General features: G+C 38.2%; 2 protein-coding genes across 2 annotated transcripts; one reads left to right on the forward strand and one right to left on the reverse strand.

Moving 5' to 3' along the window:
• The first annotated feature begins 369 nt into the window (after positions 1–369).
• On the forward strand, positions 370–4748 carry LOC143552247 (uncharacterized). The gene is made up of 7 exons (XM_077042517.1): positions 370–498; positions 1746–1874; positions 1947–1986; positions 2470–2545; positions 2892–3092; positions 3174–3386; positions 4261–4748. Exons 1-7 carry the CDS (start codon positions 456–458, stop codon positions 4621–4623), a joined length of 1065 nt encoding a protein of 354 aa, XP_076898632.1. The 5' UTR covers positions 370–455; the 3' UTR covers positions 4624–4748.
• A 13178-nt stretch (positions 4749–17926) lies between these two features.
• On the reverse strand, positions 17927–23655 carry LOC143552248 (conserved oligomeric Golgi complex subunit 7-like). The gene is made up of 10 exons (XM_077042518.1): positions 23367–23655; positions 22161–22250; positions 21927–22046; positions 21735–21836; positions 21380–21657; positions 21097–21242; positions 20773–20971; positions 20021–20684; positions 18634–18966; positions 17927–18333 (listed from the first exon to the last, which is right to left on the reverse strand). The coding sequence occupies exons 1-10, from the start codon at positions 23649–23651 to the stop codon at positions 18058–18060; spliced, it is 2493 nt and encodes an 830-aa protein (XP_076898633.1). The 5' UTR covers positions 23652–23655; the 3' UTR covers positions 17927–18057.
• Between the last annotated feature and the right edge of the window lie 1290 nt (positions 23656–24945).

The following is a 24945-nucleotide window of genomic DNA, read 5'->3' on the forward strand; positions in this document are numbered from 1 at the left end:
AATAACTTTTTAATTATTTTTATACATTTATAGAAAAACTTTAACTTTTTTGAACGATATACAGAGAAAAACATTAACCAGCCAAAAACAAGTCCGAGTACGATTCGTTTTGACTTACAATAGCTCGAGCTCAGCTCATTTCAAACTCTTTTACTAAAGTTTAAGCTCAGCTCGTGTGTCTTTTTCCAAACCCAAACCCAAACCCAGACTCAACCCATTTATTTATTTATTAATTAGTTTTAATACGATTTTAATTATCTTTATACATTTATAGAAAAGATTTTATTAAAAAAAACAACATATATAGAAAAATATTAACAAGCCTAAACAACTAGAGTCGACCTCGTATACACCTTAAAATCGATATCGTCATAGACATAAACCCTTGGATTAAGAAAACCAATTATTAGGGTTTCAAACACCATCCATCTGATTGCATTCAATTTCATTCATCCATGGACGCCCAACGAGCATTGCTAGATGAGCTCATGGGTTCAGGTTCGTTCTTTTATGCAATTCGATTCGTTCTTGAATCTGGGTTTGGTTTAATTTTGTTTAAAGTTTAGGTTTTTGAATCTGGGTTTGGTTTGGTTTCAAGTTAATTGCAATTCGAAACCCTAATTTTGTAATTTGATGGGTTTATTTATGTTTAATTGATTTGGTTTTTGAATCTGGGTTTGGTTTAATTTTAAGTGAATTGCAATTAGAAACCCTAATCTTGTAATTTGATGGGTTAATTTAGGTTTTTGAATCTGGGTTTGGTTGTATTCAAGTGAATTGCAAGTAATTTATGTTTAATTGATTTTGTTTGAAATTTTAGGTTTTTGAATCTGGGTTTGGTCTAATTTTAATTGAGTTGCAATTAGAAACCCTAATCTTGTAATTTGATGGGTAAGTTTATGTTGATTTTGTGTGAATTTTTGGTTTTTGAATCTGGTTTGGTTTAATTTATTGTAATTTGATGGGTTAATTTGTGTTTAACTGATTCTGTGTGAATTTGAGGTTTTTGAATCTGGGTTTTGTCCAATTATAATTGAATTGTAATTAGAAACCCTAGTTTTGTAATTTGATGTGTTAATTTATGTTTAATTGATTTTGTTTCAATTTTAGGTTTTTAGGATCTGGATCTGGTTTAGTTTCAACTTTCAAGTGAATTGCAGTTCGAAACTCTAATTTTGTAATTTGATGTGTTAAACATGTTTAATTGATTTTGTGTGAATTTTAGGTTTTAGAATCTGGATTTGGTTTAATTTCAAGTGAATTGTAATTCGAAACTCGATGCGTTTATTTACGTTTAATTGATTTTTTTGGCTTTTAGTTTTCTGATCCTTGATTCGAGTTAATTTCAAGTGAATTTAGATTTGAAATTCTATTTTTGTAAATTAATGTGTTTATTTATGTTTAATTGAGTTTTCTGGCTTTTACTTTTTCGATGCTAGATTTGAGTTAATTTCAAGTGAATTTAGATTCGAGACCCTAACTTTGTAAATTAATGTGTTTATTTATGTTTAATTGATTTTTCTGGTTTTTACTTTTTCGATGCAAGATTTGAGTTAATTTCAAGTGAATTTAGATTCGAGACCTTAATTTTGTAAATTAATGTGTTTATTTATGTTTAATTGACTCTGTTTGGATTTTAGTTTTTCGATGCTAGATTTGGTTTAATTTTAAGTAAATTGCAGTTAAAGTTTTGTAATTTGATGCGTTTGTTTGTGTTTAATTTATTGGTGACGGTGTGTTTTCAGCTCGCAATTTGACGGAAGAAGAGAGGAGGGGACACCGAGAGATTACTTGGGATGACAAGGAAGTATGTAGCTTTTACATGGTGAAGTTTTGCCCTCATGATCTGTTTGTGAACACTCGAAGTGATCTCGGTGAGTATTGTATTGTTTATGTTCACCTGGAAGATTTAACTAATATATGACCGTGCATTGTTTTTATTTCAGGTCCGTGCCCGAAAATCCATGATCCGAAGTTGAAAGAAAGGTAACGAAATGAACTCTTGAAGTTATCGGTAGATAGACCAAATGTTTATTTAATACTTGTCTAAGATGTTATACTTTGTAACTTAATTATCCTTGACGATGAGATTGTATAGATGTTCACTTATTTGTGAATATGAATCTAGTCACGCATTTTGCGTACGATTGCGTGAATGTACATTGTTTTTATTAATTTGCTTTACAAGTATGGTATATCATGGAATATATGTAGAATTGAGGCGTACATTTCGTATATCAAAATCGTTTCTTTCATTTATTATTTTTCCATAAATAAGCTAAAGTTTATTTGAAGCTGCTTGAAACTCGTACTTCTACTTTTAGTTACATTGAAGGTTTATCTGCTTATGTGCTTATTGTGGAAGTTTATTTTTATCATCGTAGCCATCTCTTTCTGCATTTTCTATATCGTTCATGAGAGTTTTAACATTTTTTTTGTATTTTTTTTTGTTTTTGCTGCTTATTCTAGCTTTGAGAGATCTCCAAGGCATGATTCCTATGTGCCAAGATTCGAAGCAGATTTGGCTAATTTCTGTGAAAGATTGGTAAGTCACTTTTACTTTTTTCTAAAATATGATCTATTTTGGTTATTATTTACTCCAATGGGTCAAACAGGACAAACTTAAGTTGCAAAAGTCGAAACTGGTCAATCGGGTTTTAAGTCACTCAATGTGTTAAATGAATGTTTTCAACTTTCTGTAATAATATCAACTATCTTTAAAAAATATTAACTGGCTAAAAAAGTGTTGCGTCAAGTCGAACCTGATGTGTGTTAAATGATCCGTTTTGAAGGAAGCTTGTTGCATTGCATATCAAGTTAAAAGATTTAACATCATAGTATGGTAATAAAGTTCTTGCATTTATTGTTTTTTTCACAATTATTTTCTTTAGGTGATGGATTTGGATAGGAGAGTTAGGCGGGGACGTGAGCGTCTGGCCCAAGAAGTTGAAGTTCCTCCACCGCCACCTGTACCGGTTGAAAAATCCGAACAGTTATCTGTTCTAGAAGAGAAAATCAAGAACCTTTTAGAGTCGGTGGAGGCTCTTGGAGAAGCTGGAAAAGTGGATGAGGCTGGGGCACTCATGAAGAAGGTATTAATTTTTTTTTACTTTTTTGTATAGCGTATAGATTTAATTATTTATTTGGTTATTAATTGGCATTTGCTTGCACAGGTGGATTTGCTCAACATTGAGAAGACTGCGTTGACTTTGCAGCCACAAAACGGGAATGTTACAATGATTGCACAAGAAAAGAAGATGGCTCTTTGTGAGACATGTGGTTCGTTTCTGATAGCAAACGATGCTCTTGAAAGAACTCAGTCGCATGTCTCTGGAAAGCAGCATATTGGTTATGGCTTGGTCAGAGATTTCCTCTCCGAGTACAAGGTACCATTTTGTTCTGTATAAATATAAACGGGTCAAATGGGCTTGTTTTATTCGGAACGGGTCAAATGAGTCATGTTTTATTTTGACGGGTCAAATGGGTTGACATGGGTCGTCTTTTGTCTTGAATAGGGCTGTTCAAAAATCCCGTGGCTCGCTCGAAAATAGCTCGACAAAAGCTCGGCTAGAAAAAGCTCGATTCTAAATGAGCTCGGCTCGATTTCTAAACGAGCCGAGCTCGAGCCAGGGTCTGTTCGGCTCTTGGCTCGGTCTTGGTTTGACTCGTTAGCTCGGCTCGTTGGCTTGTTTAGACTAAACCCTAAATTTTAATATCTATATATAATAATAGCATACCAAGAAATAAATAAATAAAGATTATACATATATTATGTCACTCGATACCTAAACCCTTATAACAGAATAACTAAAAAAAACATATAAAGTTATAACTTCTCTAGTTTATAAATTTTATATAATATGTATGTTAAAATTATATTTTTTGTCTTTTATATACCAACATTTGTAAAATATAAAATAAAAATAATAATAAATAAAAAATTAAAAATTTAAAGGAGCCCGGCTGGTTGAGCTCGATTTTTCAGTTCGATAAAGAAAACGAGCCGAGCTTGAGCCAGCTCGAGCACACTCTGGCTCGACTTGACTCGGCTCGCCTCGTTTACAGCCCTAGTCTTGAACGAGTCAACCGGGTCAAAGGGGCTGTGTTTGTTTCATTTAAAGATTTTTTTTTTTGGTCATATAAGTTTATATTAATAATTAAGCTTGTTTTCGCTTGACACGATCATTGTGTCACCAATGCAAATATTCAACTTTTTAGAGGTTTTATTTGACGAAAACATAATTTGTAATTAATTACCAGGAGGCGAGAGAGAAGGCAAGAGAAGAGGAAAGGTTAGCAAGGGAGAAAGAAGCCGAAGAACGAAGGAAGAAACGAGAAACCGAAAACGAAGGAAGACACCGAAGCCCAAGTGGGTCTGCTGACCTGGACAAGAATCGTGATCGTGACAGGCGGGACCGCGACAGGTCCAGAGACCGAAACAATAGAAACAACCGTGATACAGGAAGAGCATCGGATCGTAGGTACAATAACAATAATCATACTAATTATAGAAATGGAGGTGTGATGAACAGGGATCGATACAACCGTGGAGGTTACCGCAGCAGATCGCGTTCGCCTGTCAGGCATCATGGGAGAAAGAGGTCGTCCAGAAGTCCGTATTAGTCGGTTTCTGTAGATAAGTTTCGATGGATTTGAAGTCGGACGAGGTAGACTTTTTTTTGTTATAGTTTGTTAACATTCTATATGAATGTGTGTTTGGAGTCTGAAAGTTATATAATGTTTTTTTTCATGAGTGAACCGAACCGCGTTTTTTGTTCTCACAGCTTTGTTGAGACTACTAATCTCTTCTATCAATCAATTCAATATAACTAAGGAGAAAAGAATCTGAGGTAGGTGTTATTATTATTATTAGGTGTCTCGGTTTTTATTAATCCCACCTATATTTGGTCACTGGTCATCCCAACTAACGAATTGGTTGCTGACGGTCCCATCTTTTAACGTATATGTTTCCAACGGTCCGCGACTAACCAAATCCTAATGTCAGCAACCATTTCTATTAGTCGCAGATCGTTGTGAACAAATACGTTAAAAGAAGGGACCGTTAGCAGCCAATTCGTTAGTTGGGACCAGTAGCGACCAAAAGATGATAGTTGGAATTAATAAAAAACAATATACCTTATTATTATTACCTGCTAGTTGCTTATGTCTATTTGTTTCAACATTCGGTTGAACTATATGTTCTAAAGAGTCTTGAGTTTATTTAGAACACAGATATGGTTTATACAAATTAATATTCCCGCTGCTGAAAGCCATGGTTTTCCACGTTAACACGTAAATCTTGAATCCTTGTTGGTTGAGGTACCGTATCTCTGCATACTTTTTCGGGTTTTATTTCTGATTATATTTTATGAGGTTTACAAATGATGTCACGCATGATAATCTTGTTTTGAGGTCGGTTTTCCAAGACGGACCCGCCTGACGTTAGAAAGTCATCGACTTTCAACACCCTCTAAGCCTTCTACTAATAGTTTACACGCTAAACGAAGAATGGGAAGCAGGTATTTCCTAAAAATGTGTTGCAGGTTTCATGTTATGCAAAAAGGCGATAAGCAGCCTCAGAAGTTGAATTTTATGTGTTGGTTTTTTGTACCATATAGTGTCGAGTCAACTCCTGGTTCTCGAAGAACTAAAAGAAAGCTAAATTGGTAACATGCTGATGTTTTGTTAGTGAAAATACAAACCCTTATTTAAGGCTGAAAAGTTTGGGTCAACTTCATGCATATCTAAGGCTGAAAAAATTTCGTCTATCACACATTCAACCCCCGTAACATTTAACATTGGGTTTAAAGCGGCGGCGCAAGTAAAAACCGGTGGCAATTCAAGAAAGTATTTTTTTAATTTAAACTTCATTGGTAATATGATGTTTGAAAACATTGGACTTTTATATTCAAATTCTTTAAGATTGTTAACCATTAAAAATAACTCCGAAAGAACCAAGGGACTTGTCGAATAATACGTTCCCGATAGTTTCGTAGTTGATGTTTTAAAAACTTCAAGAAAAATCGATAAGTCATTGATAATTTCTCATTTCTCATTTGAAAAGGGGATTGCCAAATCATTCTCGGCAAGACTAGAATGAAACATTTGTAAAGTTTCTCTTTGTTCCAAAGCACTTTGAAACATTATGCAAGTGAAATTCCATCGATGAGGTACATCCCAATTAGCTCCCAAAGCTTTTCTTCCCGTATCTTTACAAAATTTTCTATAATCCATTTGTCTTTTTTTACTTTTCTTAAAAACTTCATGTATCATTAGTCTAAAATCGTTTATAACCGATGTAACCTCATCCGAAGCAACTCCGTCTTGCACGATTAAATTAATGATATGTGCAACACACCTTGAGTGAAAAAATACACCATTGCAAATCGGCGTATATTTTAATTTTAATTTATCAACCGCCGATGTATTATTCGACGCGTTATCAAATGCCATTGAAAATATTTTATTTTCTAGTTTATAAGTTTTTATAACATAATCTAAAATTTCAAACAAATTATCTCCCGTATGTGGATACTCAAAGAGTTCGAAAGCAATGGTGCGTTTCATCATTTCCCACGATGACGGGTCTATCCAATGAGCGGTGACACAAAGATAATATTCGGGTAGACCATGTGGAGCCGACCAAACATCACTAGTTAAGTTTATTCCGTATTTATATTTTCAAAATATGCAATTAGTACCTCTTTGGCCTTCTTCCACAATTTTAAACAATAACGTTTAAGAGTATGACGACTTACGTGAGTGTATTGTGGTTGAAGCGTATCTCGAATCATGGCGGTTAAGCGAGGGTTGTCGAAGTGGCTAAACGGCAAAGCTTCTTGAATCACAAACTTCGCCATACGATCTTGAACTCGATCAATTTGGTATGTAAATATTCCGCCTTCACTATCCATTTGCGTTTGTTGCGAATCGACGTTCTTTTTCAACGCTTTGCAATACGGTTTTTCGATATGTTTCTTCAAATTTGAATTCGAAAGTGGGTTTAAATAAACCCCACAAAACTTGCACCGAGCCTTCAATGAATGGTCACTCAATTCAACCAAATCCCAATTGCACCAAATCTCTTGATTACGATTATGAGGTACAATACGAACGAAACTTGGTTCGGCGTTGGAACCTTGACCAACCGATGATTGTGAGGCAGCCATAACAACAAATATGAATATAGAAGAAGAGAAAACAAGAGATTAGAGAACTCAAAACGTTGTAATAGCGTTTTTTTGTATTTTTTTGCGTTCGGGTTTGCGTTTTGAGTGTTGTGATGAACCCATGACACCAAATACCTATTTATACTAGTAGTGGGGTGCTTGGGGGAGCCAAAAAACGGCTATTTTTGACCCCAACGGTCAAAAAAACGGCCAAAAAAAACGATTTCCAACGGCTATACTCGATCCAACGGCTAGAACTGGTTCCTAACCGGTTCCGGTTCGGTTCCGGTTCCTACCCGCCCCCACTCAGAAATGCAAGAACCGGTCACGGATCATCGGGTTGAATCAGATAGGGTCCGGTTCCTACAAAAAACGGGTAGGAACCGGTTCGGTTCCGGTTCGGTTCCAGGAACCGGTTTTTTTGATCATCTCTAGATGTAAATAACCTTATTAGAAAACTTATATAGTTTGTATTCTTTTTAACACTTCAATTATATAAAAAGATTAAATTTGCGATTAAAGTAACGATTTGTCATTAATCTTTTATATAGGAGATCGTTGTGAATGTTTAATTCTAAATAGAATAAGTATACTAATCAAAGAAGCGAAAATGTGACTTGAGAAGCTTAACCTCTAGTGAAGTTGCTGAAGTAGCAAAAGAATGACCGAATAGGAAGCCATGACTTTGTTATAACTAGCTTCTTCAATATTCGGTTTAACGCTGATTACTTGACCGAATTGCATAATCTTTTATGGCTCAGTTTGAAACCAAAAGCGAGTACGGTAATTGGCGTTAGAGTAGTAGAGCAGAGAGTGTGGTTCTGTAAAAAAAAGATGGTTTTAGAAAACTTAATTTGGGTTTATGGTTCAGTTTGATGCCAAAACGAAGCTCATTTGTTTTAGAAAGCTCGATACAAAAACTTAAAAAAGACCATGTGTAGTCGGCGTTACCCCACTTCTGTAACACCCCGACCAAAGGCGGATTATACATCGGGGCGCCACATATTGTTTCATTACTCGTGACACTATTGGTGTCAATATTTATTAATACACATTTTATCGCGCACGCGCAGCGGGGAAAATAAAGAACATAAATCAAACATAAATCAATATATTATAAATTATAACATTCAAACAACATTAACTTGTCTTGATACATTTTAATTCTAGGTCCAAAAGTAAAAACGTCCTACGTGTCCACAAGCTCCAAAACAGCTACTGCAAACCTGAACATGTGTTAAAATAAACGTCAAACACTTGCGTGTTGGTGAGAAATCAAGTTTAATACAATACATAGATAACAATAAATCTGCGCGCAACATGTGTATGTCTGGTTTTCAACAAGGGTGTAATCTGATCGGGACCAACTCTAAGAGACAAGACTGCCAGTGCTCACAATTGAGCTCACAAACAAGACTAACTGTGCATGTGTATACAAAAGAGAAAATCATAAACGATAGTTCTCCCGTGTTCATCTAATGGTACCATGAAAACTGCGGAATAGACCGTCAATACGGTTAATGATCCACACATACAAATAAACAGCCAAGTCTACGTCCTCAACACATGGGATACTGCGCGACTAAAGTTCATAAACAGTTTAAGACTCAAGTTTTGTATGAACACATGAACATCCCAAAGCATTTAAAATAAAAAGGGATTAGATACGAGATAACTCACTTGATAAACGATGCGGTGTAAGATAAAGCAAGAACCAACTTTAAACAAGCACAAGTTAACCTATAAATAAGATTGTTGTTTTAATGATCTGTTTTAAGTCTAGATAATAAGTTAGCATAATTAATAAGTAAATTATTATATAATATATATATATTACCGGAAAAGCAGGGAAGAACAGGGAGGAAGACGGAGGCAAGAGAGGAGACGGCAGGAGGACAACGGCAGAGAGCAAAAAGGGAGGAAGAGATAATAAGAGAGATTAAGTGTTTGTGTGTGATGTGTTATGAAAATATTATTATTATTTATAGGAAAACCCTAGGAGACATAAACCCTAGAAAAAGGGGAAAAGATTTCAAAAAGTAAAAGAAAAGATATCAACGGTAAAAAGTTCTGAAAAGTAAAGATATCAAAAGATATGGCAGCTGCAGAGGGCAAGATAAAGCTGACAGCGAACAGTAAAAAGGCATGGGCAGGTCAGATAAAGGTACTGGTCAAGCATGGCAAAAGCAGATCTCAAAAGATAATGTCAGTCACTTTATCTGCCAACCAATGGGGTTGGTGCGCATGCTGCGCCGAAAGTAACTATTCAGACATAAAGCAGATTAGGTCAACAACACAAAAGATAAGACAACACAAAAGCAAACGGCTAGATTAAACAGAAGAAAAACTCAAAGGGTTAAGCGCGGGAAGGCTGAGTGCGCGAGCGCGAAGGCTGGCACAACAATCCTTAGCGCACTGCGGGAAGAATCACAAATCCTTCGCGTGCTGCGTGAAGAACAAGAATTCTAAGCGCATCGCGGGAAGAACATACATTCTTAGCGCATTGCGGGAAGAACATGCATTCTTAGCGCGCTGCGAGAAGAGTTCTCTTCACGCATCGCAGGAACAAGATGTCTTCACGCAGGCTTCCTATGTAAGGAGTCTGGCGCGTGGAGCTGCAGACATCCTTAGGCGGGAAGAACCAAAGGACAAGCAAAGAGTTAGAAGAAAAAGAGGAAACAAGGCTTAAGGGCGGGACAGCGACAAGAGGGAACAGAAGGCGGAAAGAGAGAAGAGGGATGGGACGGCGGAAAGAAAGAGAGAGAGAGGCGGGAAGGAAAATATATATATATTATTATTAAAAGTAAAATATAAGTATAAATAAATATTAAATCATAAAAGAAAGAGATCGGATAAGAGAAACGGGTACCTGGGTCGGGTCGGATCAGGGCAGATGTCACAGTCTCCCCTACTTTAAGAAATTTCGTCCCGAAATTTATCTCGAAGTAGGTTGCGCAGAGAACAGGTGCGGGTACTTGATCTTCATTTGATCTTCCCTTTCCCATGTAAACTCGGCTCCGCGCTTGGACTCCCAACGAACTTTCACGATAGGGATACGACTGCGCTTGGTTTGCTTAACCTCGCGATCCATAATCTCAACAGGCTTCTCAACGAAATGCATAGATTCATCAATTTGAACTTCATCAAGTGGAATGTGAAGGTTCTCGTCAGCTAAACACTTCTTGAGATTGGATACATGGAACGTTGGATGCACATTACTGAGCGCGGGCGGCAGGTCAAGTCTGTAGGCAACTTTTCCCACACGCGCGAGAATCTTGAATGGACCAACATAACGAGGAGCAAGCTTACCCTTCTTCCCAAAGCGGACAACACCTTTCCAAGGCGACACCTTGAGGAGAACAAGATCACCAACTTGAAATTCGAGAGGCTTTCGCCTACGATCTGCGTAACTCTTCTGTCGGCTTCGGGCAGTCAGCAGATGATCACGGATCTTGGCGATTTTATCGGTTGTCTCTTGAACAAGTTCGGGTCCTGTGATTTGAGCTTCACCCACTTCGCTCCAACAAATCGGGGAGCGGCACTTACGACCGTAAAGTGCTTCAAATGGGGCCATACCAATACTGGAATGATAGCTGTTATTATAAGAGAACTCGATCAAAGGCAGGTGCGAATCCCAATTACCTCCAAAATCAAGAACACAAGATCGGAGCATATCCTCAAGAGTTTGAATAGTTCGCTCAGACTGACCGTCAGTCTGAGGATGATATGCCGTACTCATGTCCAAGCGAGTTCCTAGCGCAGATTGGAGAGATTTCCAAAAGCGAGATATAAAACGGCCATCGCGATCGGATATGATGCTCAAAGGAGTACCATGGCGGCAGACAATATCCTTGACATAAAGCTGCGCGAGTTGCTCAACACGGTAGTTTTCACGAATGGGCAGGAAGTGAGCAGACTTAGTCAATCGATCCACTATTACCCAAATGCTATCATGTTTGCTTGCTGTCAAAGGTAACTTGGTAATAAAGTCCATCGCTACACATTCCCATTTCCACGTAGGAATTTCTGGTTGTTCGAGCAAACCAGATGGGCGTTGGTGTTCAGCTTTAACTTTAGAACAAGTCAGGCACTTAGCTACGAACACAGCAATATCCTTTTTCATACCGGGCCACCAATAAGTTATGCGCAAATCCTTGTACATCTTATCAGCGCCGGGATGAATAGAATACCGAGATTTGTGCGCTTCACACAGGATATCAGCGCGAAGATTCTCATCAAAGGGAATCCAGATGCGATTAAGATAGCAGAGAATTCCACTCAGATTAGGGACAAAGAGTGCTTCCGCGCCACACGCTAACTCGGCGCGAAGATTACCATTACTGATGGATGCGCGCTGCGCGTCACGAATACGCGATTCAAGGTTGCTTTGAATCGGCGCGAAGTGAAGATGCGTGCGCGGCAAAATACAGTTAAGCTGGCAGGGTTTTCGGCTGAGCGCATCGGCTACCACATTAGCCTTACCAGGATGATACCGGATCTCACAATCGTAATCGCTGATGAGTTCGTTCCATCGGCGTTGTCTCATGTTAAGTTCCTTTTGATCAAAGATATGCTGAAGGCTTTTATGGTCAGTGTAGAGGATACACTTAGTACCATAAAGGTAGTGTCTCCAGATCTTCAAGGCAAAAACAACTGCACCAAGTTCGAGGTCGTGAGTTGTATAATTCTTCTCGTGAACCTTGAGTTGCCTCGATGCGTAAGCGATAACCTTGCCTCGTTGCATAAGAACACAACCGAGACCTTGGTTGGAGGCATCGCAGTACACGACAAAATCATCATTACCCTCAGGTAGTGCAAGAACAGGAGCTTCACACAACAAACGCTTGAGCGTTAGAAAGGCTTCTTCTTGCTTCGAGCCCCAAATATACGGTTTACCTTTGTGCGTCAGAGCTGTTAAAGGCAAAGCGATCTTCGAGAAGTTCGAAATGAAGCGCCGGTAATAACCAGCTAAGCCCAGAAAGGAACGGATCTCAGAAGGAGAGGATGGCGTAATCCAGTTCTTGATTGCTTCAATTTTGGATGGGTCAACATGAATACCCATCTTGTTAACAACATGGCCAAGAAACTGTACTTCATCCGACCAAAATTCACACTTGGAAAGCTTAGCATAGAGCTGCTCGGTTCGGAGCTTTTGCAACACCAACCGAAGATGTTGCTCGTGCTCGGCCTTGGTCTTAGAATACACCAGAACATCATCGATAAACACGATCACGAATTTATCCAAGAAAGGCCTACACACCCGATTCATAAGATCCATGAAAACGGCGGGTGCGTTGGTTAGACCGAAGGACATGACCAAGAATTCAAAATGGCCATAACGAGTTCGAAAAGCAGTTTTCGGAACATCTTCATCGCGGATGCGCAACTGATGATAGCCAGAGCGGAGATCAATCTTCGAGAAACAAGAGGCACCTTGGAGTTGATCAAAGAGGTCGTCAATACGCGGTAAGGGATACCGGTTTTTAATGGTGAGTTTGTTCAACTCGCGGTAATCAATACACATGCGAAACGATCCATCTTTCTTTTTAACGAACAACACCGGAGCACCCCAGGGCGAAGAGCTAGGGCGAATGAATCCTTTAGCAGTCAACTCTTGAAGTTGGCTTGCCAATTCTTGCATCTCAGCGGGTGCAAGACGATAAGGAGATTTAGCCACGGGGGAAGCGCCAGGGACAAGATCAATACGAAACTCGACTTCACGAGCGGGAGGGATACCAGGAAGATCATCAGGAAAAACTTCAGGGAAATCACGCACAACAGGGATATCGCGAAGCTTCTTCTCTTCAGCAGGATTAACCACATGGGCTAGAAATGCAATACACTTCTTCCGCAAGAGTCTTTGGGCTTCGGCGCAAGACATAAGTTTAAGACCACTGGAGGGTTTTTCGCCGTAGATGTGAAGGTCACCATTTTCTCGAGGAATGCGAATCAACTTCTTGGCGCAATTAACTTCGGCGCGATTCTTCGAGAGCCAGTCCATACCAATAATAACATCAAAGCTTCCAAGAGGCATAGGGATGAGGTCGATCAGAAAATCGTTTTCGTTAAGATTAAGCGTACAATCTTTAATCACCGAGTTAATTAAAACAGTTTCACCGTTAGCCAATTCAACTGAAAAATCTTCTTTTAAATCGTTGCGCGGTCGCGCAAGCTTCTGCTCGAAGGCGCGAGAGATAAAGCTTCGATCGGCGCCAGTATCAAAAAGTACAGAAGCATAAAATCCGTTAAGTAAAAATGTACCATTAACTACGTCATTATTCGCTTGCGCTTGGTGCGCGGTTATGTTAAAAGCTCGTCCACGCGTCACTTGGTTCGAAATCTGGTTCACCGGATTCGCTTGTGTGATTTGCACTTGCAGTCTCGGGCACGCGTTCCGGAAATGACTGGGATCACCGCAGTTAAAGCACGATCTGGGTCGTGGGTTTTGGTAGGTTGGTTGTGGGTTCTGCGGGTAGACTGGTGGTGTTGGCGCAATCGGATTGGCGAGAAGGACTCTACAGTTCTCAGCAGTGTGACCAGTACGGCCACATCGGTTACAAAGTCGACACGGGGTTTGGGTTGGGTGGTGAAATCTACAGGTTGGGCAAAAGGGATGGTTTCCTGTGTAAGGTTTCTTAGGAGGCGGGGCAGGGAGTGCTGGATTGGTTAGGGCATAGTTGTGAACTACAGGGGGAGTTGGGTAGGCTGACAGAGGGTTAGGCGCGTAAACTGGGGGTTGGTATGCGGGTTGCTGGACAATGGGCGGGTTGGTAAGCGCATAGGCCTTGCGCCTGCGCTTGAGGTTGTTACGGTTTGAGGGTTCAGGTTTGGTTTCTGCGGGTTCAGGGGCAGTTTTGGTGGGTTTGGTCTTCTCAGATCCCCGCAGGAACAGGGTTCCTGCTCTGACATGGTTGTCGCTGAGCACAGCGGCCAACTCAATGGCGTCAGAGAGGGTAACTGGGTTTCTGGCCCATACAGAATCTTGAATTTCCATGGGGAGACCCCCAAGGAATTTCTCGATTGCTCGGCGTGAAGGGGTAACAAGGTGAGGGACCAGTAAGCTTAGCTCGTGGAAGCGCGTCGCGTACTCGCGCGCTTCACCGCTGTATTGCTTCAAGTTCCAGAATTCTTCCTCCAGGCGCTTAATTTCGTTGGGAGGGCAGAATTCTCGCGTAAGAATTTCCTTGAATTCCTCCCATGTCATGCTAGAAGCAGCTTCTGCGCCACGCGCATGGGCTACTCCATTCCACCATGTAAGCGCTCTGGATTCCAGGACACTGGAAGCATATAGGGTTCGTCTTTCTGAGGGGCATTGGGTGTGAAGGAAAGTGTTTTCTATCTTCTCGAGCCACTGGAGCATCACGGTGGCTCCTTCGAGACCTGTGAACTTTGGAGGGTTACCCGCGTTGAAGGATTTAATGTTATAACTGGAGGTATTGGTATTGTTTTGGCTCAAGGCTTGGGCTATTGCGGCGGCCATTTCCTGGGAACGTTGCTGTCTACGCATGCGCGAGGCTTCTCTTCTCTGAAATCGGCGAGATAGCGGAGGCATTCTATAAAAATTTTAATTTTAGTTAATATCTTAGTTTTAGCACAAAGTTTAACCTCGAAAAGCTTGGTTTCACGGAGTTAGATACTATCAAAAGTTAAAGTAAAATAAATGACCCTAAATGCAGACTTAATAAAGGTAACAAATTCGAATCAGAAATCGACAATTCATGTATCACCATGACTTTCCGAATTCCCAATTTAAAATATACGAGTAAACGAGTATTGGAGATTGACGATTCATGTATCACCATGACTTTCCAATCTTCAATATAAAATATACAAGAAAATGAGTATTGGAGGTTGACAATTCATGTATCACCATGACTTTTCAAGTCTCCAACCTCAGAACATAATCGTAAATGGAAATTGAAAATCAACTATTCATGTATCACCATGACTTTTCGGATTTTCAATCCCAACAAACGAATATGTAAGTAAAATCAATAAAAATCGAAATTCACAAAAATCGAAATATCGCGGAATAAAACATAAAATCATATACTGCGCAAGTGCGAGCATATTCATAAATAACGAGTAATTAACAATAAGCGCGCAAACATGAGATTTCTCTCATGCGCGAGAAGGGACTCTTAGGTATTCTAGGCCGTTACGTCTAACCACCTATCCTAAAGTCAACGAGCTCTGATACCAATCTGTAACACCCCGACCAAAGGCGGATTATACATCGGGGCGCCACATATTGTTTCATTACTCGTGACACTATTGGTGTCAATATTTATTAATACACATTTTATCGCGCACGCGCAGCGGGGAAAATAAAGAACATAAATCAAACATAAATCAATATATTATAAATTATAACATTCAAACAACATTAACTTGTCTTGATACATTTTAATTTTAGGTCCAAAAGTAAAAACGTCCTACGTGTCCACAAGCTCCAAAACAGCTACTGCAAACCTGAACATGTGTTAAAATAAACGTCAAACACTTGCGTGTTGGTGAGAAATCAAGTTTAATACAATACATAGATAACAATAAATCTGCGCGCAACATGTGTATGTCTGGTTTTCAACAAGGGTGTAATCTGATCGGGACCAACTCTAAGAGACAAGACTGCCAGTGCTCACAATTGAGCTCACAAACAAGACTAACTGTGCATGTGTATACAAAAGAGAAAATCATAAACGATAGTTCTCCCGTGTTCATCTAATGGTACCATGAAAACTGCGGAATAGACCGTCAATACGGTTAATGATCCACACATACAAATAAACAGCCAAGTCTACGTCCTCAACACATGGGATACTGCGCGACTAAAGTTCATAAACAGTTTAAGACTCAAGTTTTGTATGAACACATGAACATCCCAAAGCATTTAAAATAAAAAGGGATTAGATACGAGATAACTCACTTGATAAACGATGCGGTGTAAGATAAAGCAAGAACCAACTTTAAACAAGCACAAGTTAACCTATAAATAAGATTGTTGTTTTAATGATCTGTTTTAAGTCTAGATAATAAGTTAGCATAATTAATAAGTAAATTATTATATAATATATATATATTACCGGAAAAGCAGGGAAGAACAGGGAGGAAGACGGAGGCAAGAGAGGAGACGGCAGGAGGACAACGGCAGAGAGCAAAAAGGGAGGAAGAGATAATAAGAGAGATTAAGTGTTTGTGTGTGATGTGTTATGAAAATATTATTATTATTTATAGGAAAACCCTAGGAGACATAAACCCTAGAAAAAGGGGAAAAGATTTCAAAAAGTAAAAGAAAAGATATCAACGGTAAAAAGTTCTGAAAAGTAAAGATATCAAAAGATATGGCAGCTGCAGAGGGCAAGATAAAGCTGACAGCGAACAGTAAAAAGGCATGGGCAGGTCAGATAAAGGTACTGGTCAAGCATGGCAAAAGCAGATCTCAAAAGATAATGTCAGTCACTTTATCTGCCAACCAATGGGGTTGGTGCGCATGCTGCGCCGAAAGTAACTATTCAGACATAAAGCAGATTAGGTCAACAACACAAAAGATAAGACAACACAAAAGCAAACGGCTAGATTAAACAGAAGAAAAACTCAAAGGGTTAAGCGCGGGAAGGCTGAGTGCGCGAGCGCGAAGGCTGGCACAACAATCCTTAGCGCACTGCGGGAAGAATCACAAATCCTTCGCGTGCTGCGTGAAGAACAAGAATTCTAAGCGCATCGCGGGAAGAACATACATTCTTAGCGCATTGCGGGAAGAACATGCATTCTTAGCGCGCTGCGAGAAGAGTTCTCTTCACGCATCGCAGGAACAAGATGTCTTCACGCAGGCTTCCTATGTAAGGAGTCTGGCGCGTGGAGCTGCAGACATCCTTAGGCGGGAAGAACCAAAGGACAAGCAAAGAGTTAGAAGAAAAAGAGGAAACAAGGCTTAAGGGCGGGACAGCGACAAGAGGGAACAGAAGGCGGAAAGAGAGAAGAGGGATGGGACGGCGGAAAGAAAGAGAGAGAGAGGCGGGAAGGAAAATATATATATATTATTATTAAAAGTAAAATATAAGTATAAATAAATATTAAATCATAAAAGAAAGAGATCGGATAAGAGAAACGGGTACCTGGGTCGGGTCGGATCAGGGCAGATGTCACAACTTCCACATCAACCAATCATTGAAGGGGGCGTTGCCTTGGTAACAAGTGTGAGCGAGTTAGTTTGATTTTTGTAGCCAATCAAACAATTACACACCATACCCTCCTTTGTTTCCGTTTTTACTTTATTTATATTGTTTTAACTAAACCATTAGTCCGTTACAGCCTACACGCTTTTAATGAGTCACTTAGAGTCCCACCGCCTCGTAGGCAGTGACGTAACACACTTTTTCACTCACTAACGTTCATCACGATAGTCTGTTTATAGAGAGATTGGGTTATCAATTTTTCCATTTGGTCAAACAATTAAACATTTAGCCATTATCGAACCGAGGAACTAAACCAAGAACTCAAAATCAAAACCGATAAGCGATGGGTTTTTGATGTGAAAACTGAACCGAGCTAGAGTTCGATTTTGGTTTCGGGCCACAAAAATATTCTAAGCTAAGGAAATCAAAACAACCTCTAGGCTCCGGAAGCTCGTTTCTTTTGAACTCCATAAATTCGGTATCTAAAACACATCAGTGTCGTTAATAAAATTCTCATTGGCATCGATCACCTTTTTATTCTAACACAAATTACAAACACTACGTCTTATGCATATGATTAATGTGTCAACAAATTGTTATCACTAACGATATACGATGTATGTAAAAACCTCATCAAATACACTGTAAATGTTTAATGTCATACGCAAAATTACATTGTTCGGTAACAAACAAAACAGTTTCTTAATCTGTTCTCACTCGAGATTCACACGTCGCATCTTGAAAACAAGATTAGCCGTGGGGATATGAAGACTTTCTGAATCATTTTTAATGACATCTTTGAGTTGATCTCGTGAGGTTGATAAGCAAGTGTGAAATGTGGCCAAAATCAGAGGAATTGGCATTGACAACGCCGACAATACATTACTCAAGTACTCAATATCCACCGACAGCTGTTGTGCTCCACGATCGGTTATATATTGGATACCTCGTAGTTGCTCCATAAATAAAGCCGCAGCTCCTTCAGCAACCTACATTAATATAGAGTAGTGTTGGTTATGTGAATTAAACTTCTATTCATTGTCAGTACAAAAATAATATTAATAAATGATTTTTTTAGTTCCAAGTTCACCCCTTATACTGTAAATAATATGTGTGTAACCATTTAATATTATGAACTTTCTGGGCTACACGAGATAGTTCACTAGTGGTACTGAAGTAGTAACTCGCAACTTTATGTTTGTAACTTTTATTTGATCAAGTCTGGTACTATGGTAAACATTATTTAATATTTTATGCGTATACCAAACAAATAAGAAAATGAGTGTTACCTTAAACATCCATTCTGTTGCAAAGAACTGTGCCTCCTCAGCATTGGCATCGTTGTTAGAAATGGTTTCAGCGAGTGGCTCTAACTGTTGGGGTAAAGTGAGAAGGTATTCACCAACAGTTGTGACATATGATTGAGCGTATGCGCTAAAGCTTGGTAGGTGAAAAGCGGTTTGTTCTTCTACAGATGACCAAATGGGCAGATTTGCTACACCGTTAAACTGCTTTCTTACTTTGGATATTAGCACGTCGTATACAAGTTCATTTACTGTGTCCACAAATGCTGAAACTCTTTGAGATGCAACTGGAAGTGCATGGAACCGTGGATCTTTCGACTGTTGAAATATAAAATATGTTATTTTTTGTATATCAAATATATGCATAGTTAGAAACAAATGCAGATTAAAATGGAAAAACCGAGCTTAAAAGGAAGTATATCAAATGGGTGAAAAGTCGCCCAAAACTCCAAAGTGTGTTTTTAATGTAACCTACTCGATCATACTACTAGAGAACTTAGTTTCTTATTAAAATAATATATTTTATGTAGCCATGTTGACACAATATATACAAGAAAAAAATTATAAATAGAACATTTTTTTTGGCCAAACTCAATCCAGCGGGTACAAAATTATCTAAACTGATCTGAACCTGTTTTATTCTAATCCATACAATCACCTAAATTGTTTAAACTAAAGATTTATATTATTACTGTAATAATATTGTTTTAGCAATCAAAACTAATACGAAAAATATTTATAAAGAAAAAAGTAAAATTAGACAGAATCTGAGCCCGTTTTGACTCATCACTAGGCTTGTAAACAAACCGAACGTTTAGCGAACCTTTCATGAACTGTTCGGTGGGAATTTCGCTTATTTAATAGCCGAACAGACACGAAACAAGATTTTTTGATCATTTAGTTAAATGAATAAACATGAACATGCCACATTCGTTCATTAATGTTCGTGAACATTCGTTTATGTTCATTCCGTTACGCTCGTTATGTTCGTTAGTTTGCGTGTGTTTAAGTCCGTTCAGTTTCTTGCATTTATATACCAGTACTACCCAATACAATTTAGTCTAGTTTTCTGAATTTTTAGGCCCGGCAGATTGATGTTTGCGTTCAATTTTTAGTTGGTGTTCGCTCTTGTTCATCTATGTCTAGTTATGTTGATTCATTTATGTTCGTTTATTTAAAAAACAAACGAACATGAACACACATTTTTTTAATATACGAACACGAACACGCACGTTTTCTTAATAAACCAACCATCACAAATATGTCGTGTTCGTGTTTGCTCAGGTCGTTTACAAGCCTCCTCGGCACCCAACCCAACAAACCCACTCATCTTGCCACCTCAACAACAATTATAAAAAGTAAAAGTGTGTACCTGCTCCAACAAATTAAAAAGCTTTTGTGCTTTCTCTGGAGCATCAAACAGCCTTAATGCAGCCACATCTAACGCAGCCCTTCCTGCCATAGATAAATCTCCATGTCCATCAAGAGTCTCATGTGTAGAATTCGGGTTAATACTTGTCCCGAACACAGCAGAAGACAAATTTGTATTCAATCTAGCAAGTATAGCTCTCAATGAAGCTTCAAAAACCGCAGATCGGCTCGACAAACAATCCGCAACCGTTAATATTTGCAATGCACTTTGAACATAAGACCATTCTTCCTCACTTGACAACTCAAACTTGCGGGCCCCGTCTCTTTTCTCAGAGCCTGCTTCCTTCTTTAAACTATCCGGGGCGACATCAACACCACATACAACTCTTAGGGTTTTTAGGATTTCTTGTAGGGTTGAAATGAACTGTAGCATGACATCATCAAGGGCTAGAACGAGCTCATCAGCTTCTGAGCCACCAGTAAAGCTGATGCATCTGTCAACCGATGCTTCTAGAAGTACAATGACTTGTGGGATTGATTCTTCCATTCTTCTAACGGTTTCACTGAGTTCAATGCCTTGTGCACCAACACCACGAGTAACTGCTCCTCTCAGATCAATGGCTGAGATCTCTGCTGAGAGGGTAACACGCTCCATTTGTCCATATCTAGAACATGAACATAAACATAAACAGAAACATAAACATATGATAGTTAAAATGTGGAACAATATAGTAAAGGGATGTGGGAATTTACCTTTGCTTGTATGATTCATAAGGGAGGTAGATTGCCTTAAGGGTGTCCCTCAAAACGTTAAGATCCGATTCCCCAAAAAGGTGTTGTACATTTCTCGCAAAACTGCCTGTCATGTTGTGTAAATCAATTAATGCATCTAAATGCTTTGTCTGCACTTTAACACCTTTTGGCATGTCCCCAGATAAGATATCCAATACACCTGAAACAATAACATGAAAGCTAAGATTGTGATAATGCAGCATATTTTAGTTTACGATATGAATAGTAACATATTGCATGTGATGTATACAAACTTAAACATCAAAAAGATTTTCAGATTGCAACCTTTTCCTAATGCTTTGGTTTCAGGGACTACATCTCCTGTTGCAAGGTTGATGCGGGAAACAAAACTAGCACCAATGGCCACCATTGCTTCAATTAATAGCTTTGGGACAAGAGTCTTGTAATCGTCTGGAAACGCAAGCATAGACCTGAAAAGTATAACAAAATTAGTCATACAAGTCAAGCTTTGACCATAAAATAGTCAACGTGTATACCATAATCCTAAAAACTGATATCAGGACAAATTTAGTATGCTGAAATCAAGAATGAAGAAGAAAACCTTTACCATTTCCATTCTTGTTCAAGATAAAGTAACAATTCATCATAAAAACTCGGCAGCCAGCTGGGAAATGTAACTGTAGGCAAACTTGGTTGATAATCATGGGAACTTGAAATACTTTCAGCTTGATTCCTTTCGCTTCCAGTCTTAGTACGTTGTTTTAGCTCATAATCTTCCCATAGCTTCCTTATAAACTTTAAGTGAACTTTGGTATAGTGATTCTCCAATGACTTGTATCTTCCGATCCGAATGAGAATTTCCCTCAAATCTTGGGCAGTATTAACCTAAAAACAGGAAAAACAAATAAATATAGGTGCCACATTATAACTTTTATTCAAAAACTTGAATTTTTGAATTACACCTTGCAATTAGTTATTGCATCTGTTAGGCGGGGTTGAACCATTGAGTCCAGTCTGTCCTCCAAGACTTCAAGCTGCTTTCTAATATTGGCAAATTCAGCAACCTGAAAGAAAAAAAGATAAAGTAAAACCATATTAATAAATATTGGGACCTATAATATAAAATGATATATGTGCAGTGAGTTGATATTTACCTCCCCGACAGCATTCAAGCAACGCCTCATGTTGGCCAATGTTTCTGCTGCACGGGGAAGATCATTACTTGCAAAAACGTCCTCCACAGTGGAGCTTAATTGAGTCAGCCCTGCAGCATCCTATAAATAAAGAAAATCAAAATTCTGAAATATTATAGTGACAAAATAATAAAACAAAACACAAAATTAAGGAAAAGTAGCTGATAAATTCAAATGAATGATCAATAACTCAACCTGCAGTGTTTCATAGGCAGCTTCCATTCTCTGCTTCACAGTATCAACTTTAGCAAGGGTGGCTATCGATTCTGCTGCTGAACCCTCAGCCTATAGATATCACAATAAGAGTTACAGTATTACTCACTAAGAAATGTTAGATATATCTGACATTGAACTCAATTGCTATACTTTAACTTATACTTGCTCAATTTATTAAAAGTTTTAATTAGTTACAATGATGATCATACCAAATGTCTTTTATCATACATCAACCTAAATGCACAAATAATGCTTTACTGAATGACATTTTGATTCAAAAGCTACAATACAAACTGTAAGGTGATTAGTACATTCACAAATATATAGACCCTAATTTAACAGCAAAATGAAACAGCATTGCAAAATCAGCATCTCTCTACAAAAGCACTGTGTGAGATACATAAAACCACACCAAATCTATATAATAATCCAATACAATTTCAAACCTAACTACAAATTAAAAATTAAACAATTACAACAACAATATATCAACAATTAACACTAAGATCTTACTGTTAAGCTTACTGAAGAACATTTTGATTCTATAAACCCAAACACCTAAAACTGAAACAGCATTACAAAACTAGCATCTATCTACAAAATCACCGCCTAAAACACCTAAAATTACACCAAATCTATACAAACCATGACAATTTCAAACCTAACAACAAATTAAACAACTGCAACAATAATATATTAGCAATCAACACTGATTCTATAAACCCTAATTTAACAGCATTGCAAAATAAAAACATATTATACCTAATATCAAATTAAACACTGAGATCTTACCTTTTTTAGCTTACTGAAGAACATTTTGACTCTAAAGCTACAATACTGGCAAATGTAGATCTATAAACCCTAATTTAACACCAAAACCGAAACAGCATTACAAAACTAGCATCTATACACAATAACACCGTGCAAAACACCTAAAACCACACCAAATCTATACAATCCAATAACATGTCCAAACCTAAAACCTAATTAAACAACTACAACAACAATATATCACAATCTATACTGAGATCTTACTATTGAGCTTACTGAAGAACATTTTGATTCTATAAACCCTAATTTAGCACCATAACTGAAACAGCATTACAAAACTAGCCTCCTATAACAATTTCAAACATAATAACAAATTAAACACTTATAATAACAAATTAAACACTGCGATCTTACTTTTTTAAGCTTAAGCAGTATCGCCGCAACGTTCTGACGGAGCGAAACCGCGTCATCTCGTAACCGGATGACGTCACGCGTGGCTCGTGGCACGCGTAGGATCGCTGCGGAGCTCTGTTCCTCTAACGAAGCGGCGATCTCCTCTGACATCATCTGAAGCTTCATTTCCAGATCCACTAAGTGCTTGTCTAACGGATCCTGAGGGTGACGTGACTGACACGCGCTGTTTATCCATTTCTTAGCGTCGAATTTGTCGTCGGAGAATGGGCCGAGATCTATCATCATCTTATCTTTCCGGTGACGGTTGAATGACTGACGGAGAATAATAACTATAACTGTATTTGGTGGTGGTTGTTGTTAAGAGTTTCGTTTAAGAAAGGAAAAGGAAGTAAAAGGAGTGACGGAAAAAACATGTGTTAACGAGTTTCTCATTTAAGAAAGGAAAAGGAAGGAAAAAGAGAGATGGAAAAGACATGTCATGTTATCGAGTTTCATTTAAGGAAGGAAAATTTAAAAGAGGTATTTCCGAGTTTCATTTAAAGAAAGAAAATGAGGGGAGGGAGAGAAAATGATGAGTAAAATAAAAGAATTTGTATCTTTTCAAATTGGAAAGATTAGGAAGGAAAATAAGCTGAAGCAAAAGAGGGGATACCAAAAGAAAAGATAAGAAAATAAAATTTTCTTTTCCTTGCCTTTCTTTTCTTAAATGAACTCGGGAACACAGCGTTTTAGAGCATTCACAATGCTAAAGCAAACTTGATGATCTAGTTTTTGATTTATCGAGCTCGAATCGATAAAAGACGTTAACAACACTCGTTTTAGTTATCGAGTCTGAACTCGAGCGTTGTATGGGAAGCTCGTCGAGCCTTAACGAGTGTTGTGTATTTTTAAAATTAATTTTTTTATTTTATTTAGATGTATTAGTTAATTTCTCACTTCATATACAAGCTCGAGTGGATGTTAAGCTTGTTTATGGTATAGGTTCTTTAGTTCTGGGTTTGTTACGATATTTACTTTTAGTTTTCTCGTTTTAGGGTGGTCGGGGGCTCGGGGTGTAATGTAAACGAGTCGAGTTGTTCGAGGGCTACTCGAGCTCGGATCGATAAAGAGTTGTTTTTAGTTATCGGGCCCGAACAATTGGAAGCTATTTAGGCTTGCTGAGTATTAACGAGCCATGTGGATTTTTAATTTTTATTTATGTCGTATTAAAATGTATTATTTTGTAAAATGTATAGTGTTTAAGGCACTATACGAGCTCGAGCCAAGTTTAAGATCATTTATAGTTTTCTCAATATATATAAAAATAATTAAAAACATATAAAAATTAATTAAAAATAATGAAGAGTCGAGCCCAAGGCAACGCACGAGCTTAAAAAACAACACACGGGTTGAGCTCGAGGTAAAAAAACAACACACGAGTTGAGCTCGAGATTTAGAAAGAAAAAAGGTCAAAACGGTTTAATGTTGATTTAGAGTTTGTGTGAGTTTCTTGTTCGAAAAACATTCGTAATGTTGAAAAAATGATTTCCTATTCAAATCTATCTTTAACATGATCCCAATAATCATTATGTCTATTGAA

This window comes from Bidens hawaiensis, unplaced genomic scaffold, assembly GCF_021521415.1.
Source record: "Bidens hawaiensis isolate Kalapana, Puna unplaced genomic scaffold, B.hawaiensis_p1.1 tig00016829_1, whole genome shotgun sequence".
NCBI lineage: Eukaryota > Viridiplantae > Streptophyta > Magnoliopsida > Asterales > Asteraceae > Bidens > Bidens hawaiensis.

Coding starts and splice junctions, on each gene's coding strand:
- LOC143552247 (XM_077042517.1), top strand. CDS start 456: ATGGACGCCCAACGAGCATTGCTAGATGAGCTCATGGGTTCAG. Junction 499..1,745: donor AGATGAGCTCATGGGTTCAG/GTTCGTTCTTTT, acceptor GTGTGTTTTCAG/CTCGCAATTTGACGGAAGAA. Junction 1,987..2,469: donor GATCCGAAGTTGAAAGAAAG/GTAACGAAATGA, acceptor TGCTTATTCTAG/CTTTGAGAGATCTCCAAGGC.
- LOC143552248 (XM_077042518.1), bottom strand. CDS start 23,651: ATGATGATAGATCTCGGCCCATTCTCCGACGACAAATTCGACGCTAAG. Junction 22,047..22,160: donor CTGCCTATGAAACACTGCAG/GTTGAGTTATTG, acceptor CTTTATTTATAG/GATGCTGCAGGGCTGACTCA. Junction 18,967..20,020: donor TTTTTAATTTGTTGGAGCAG/GTACACACTTTT, acceptor ATATTTCAACAG/TCGAAAGATCCACGGTTCCA.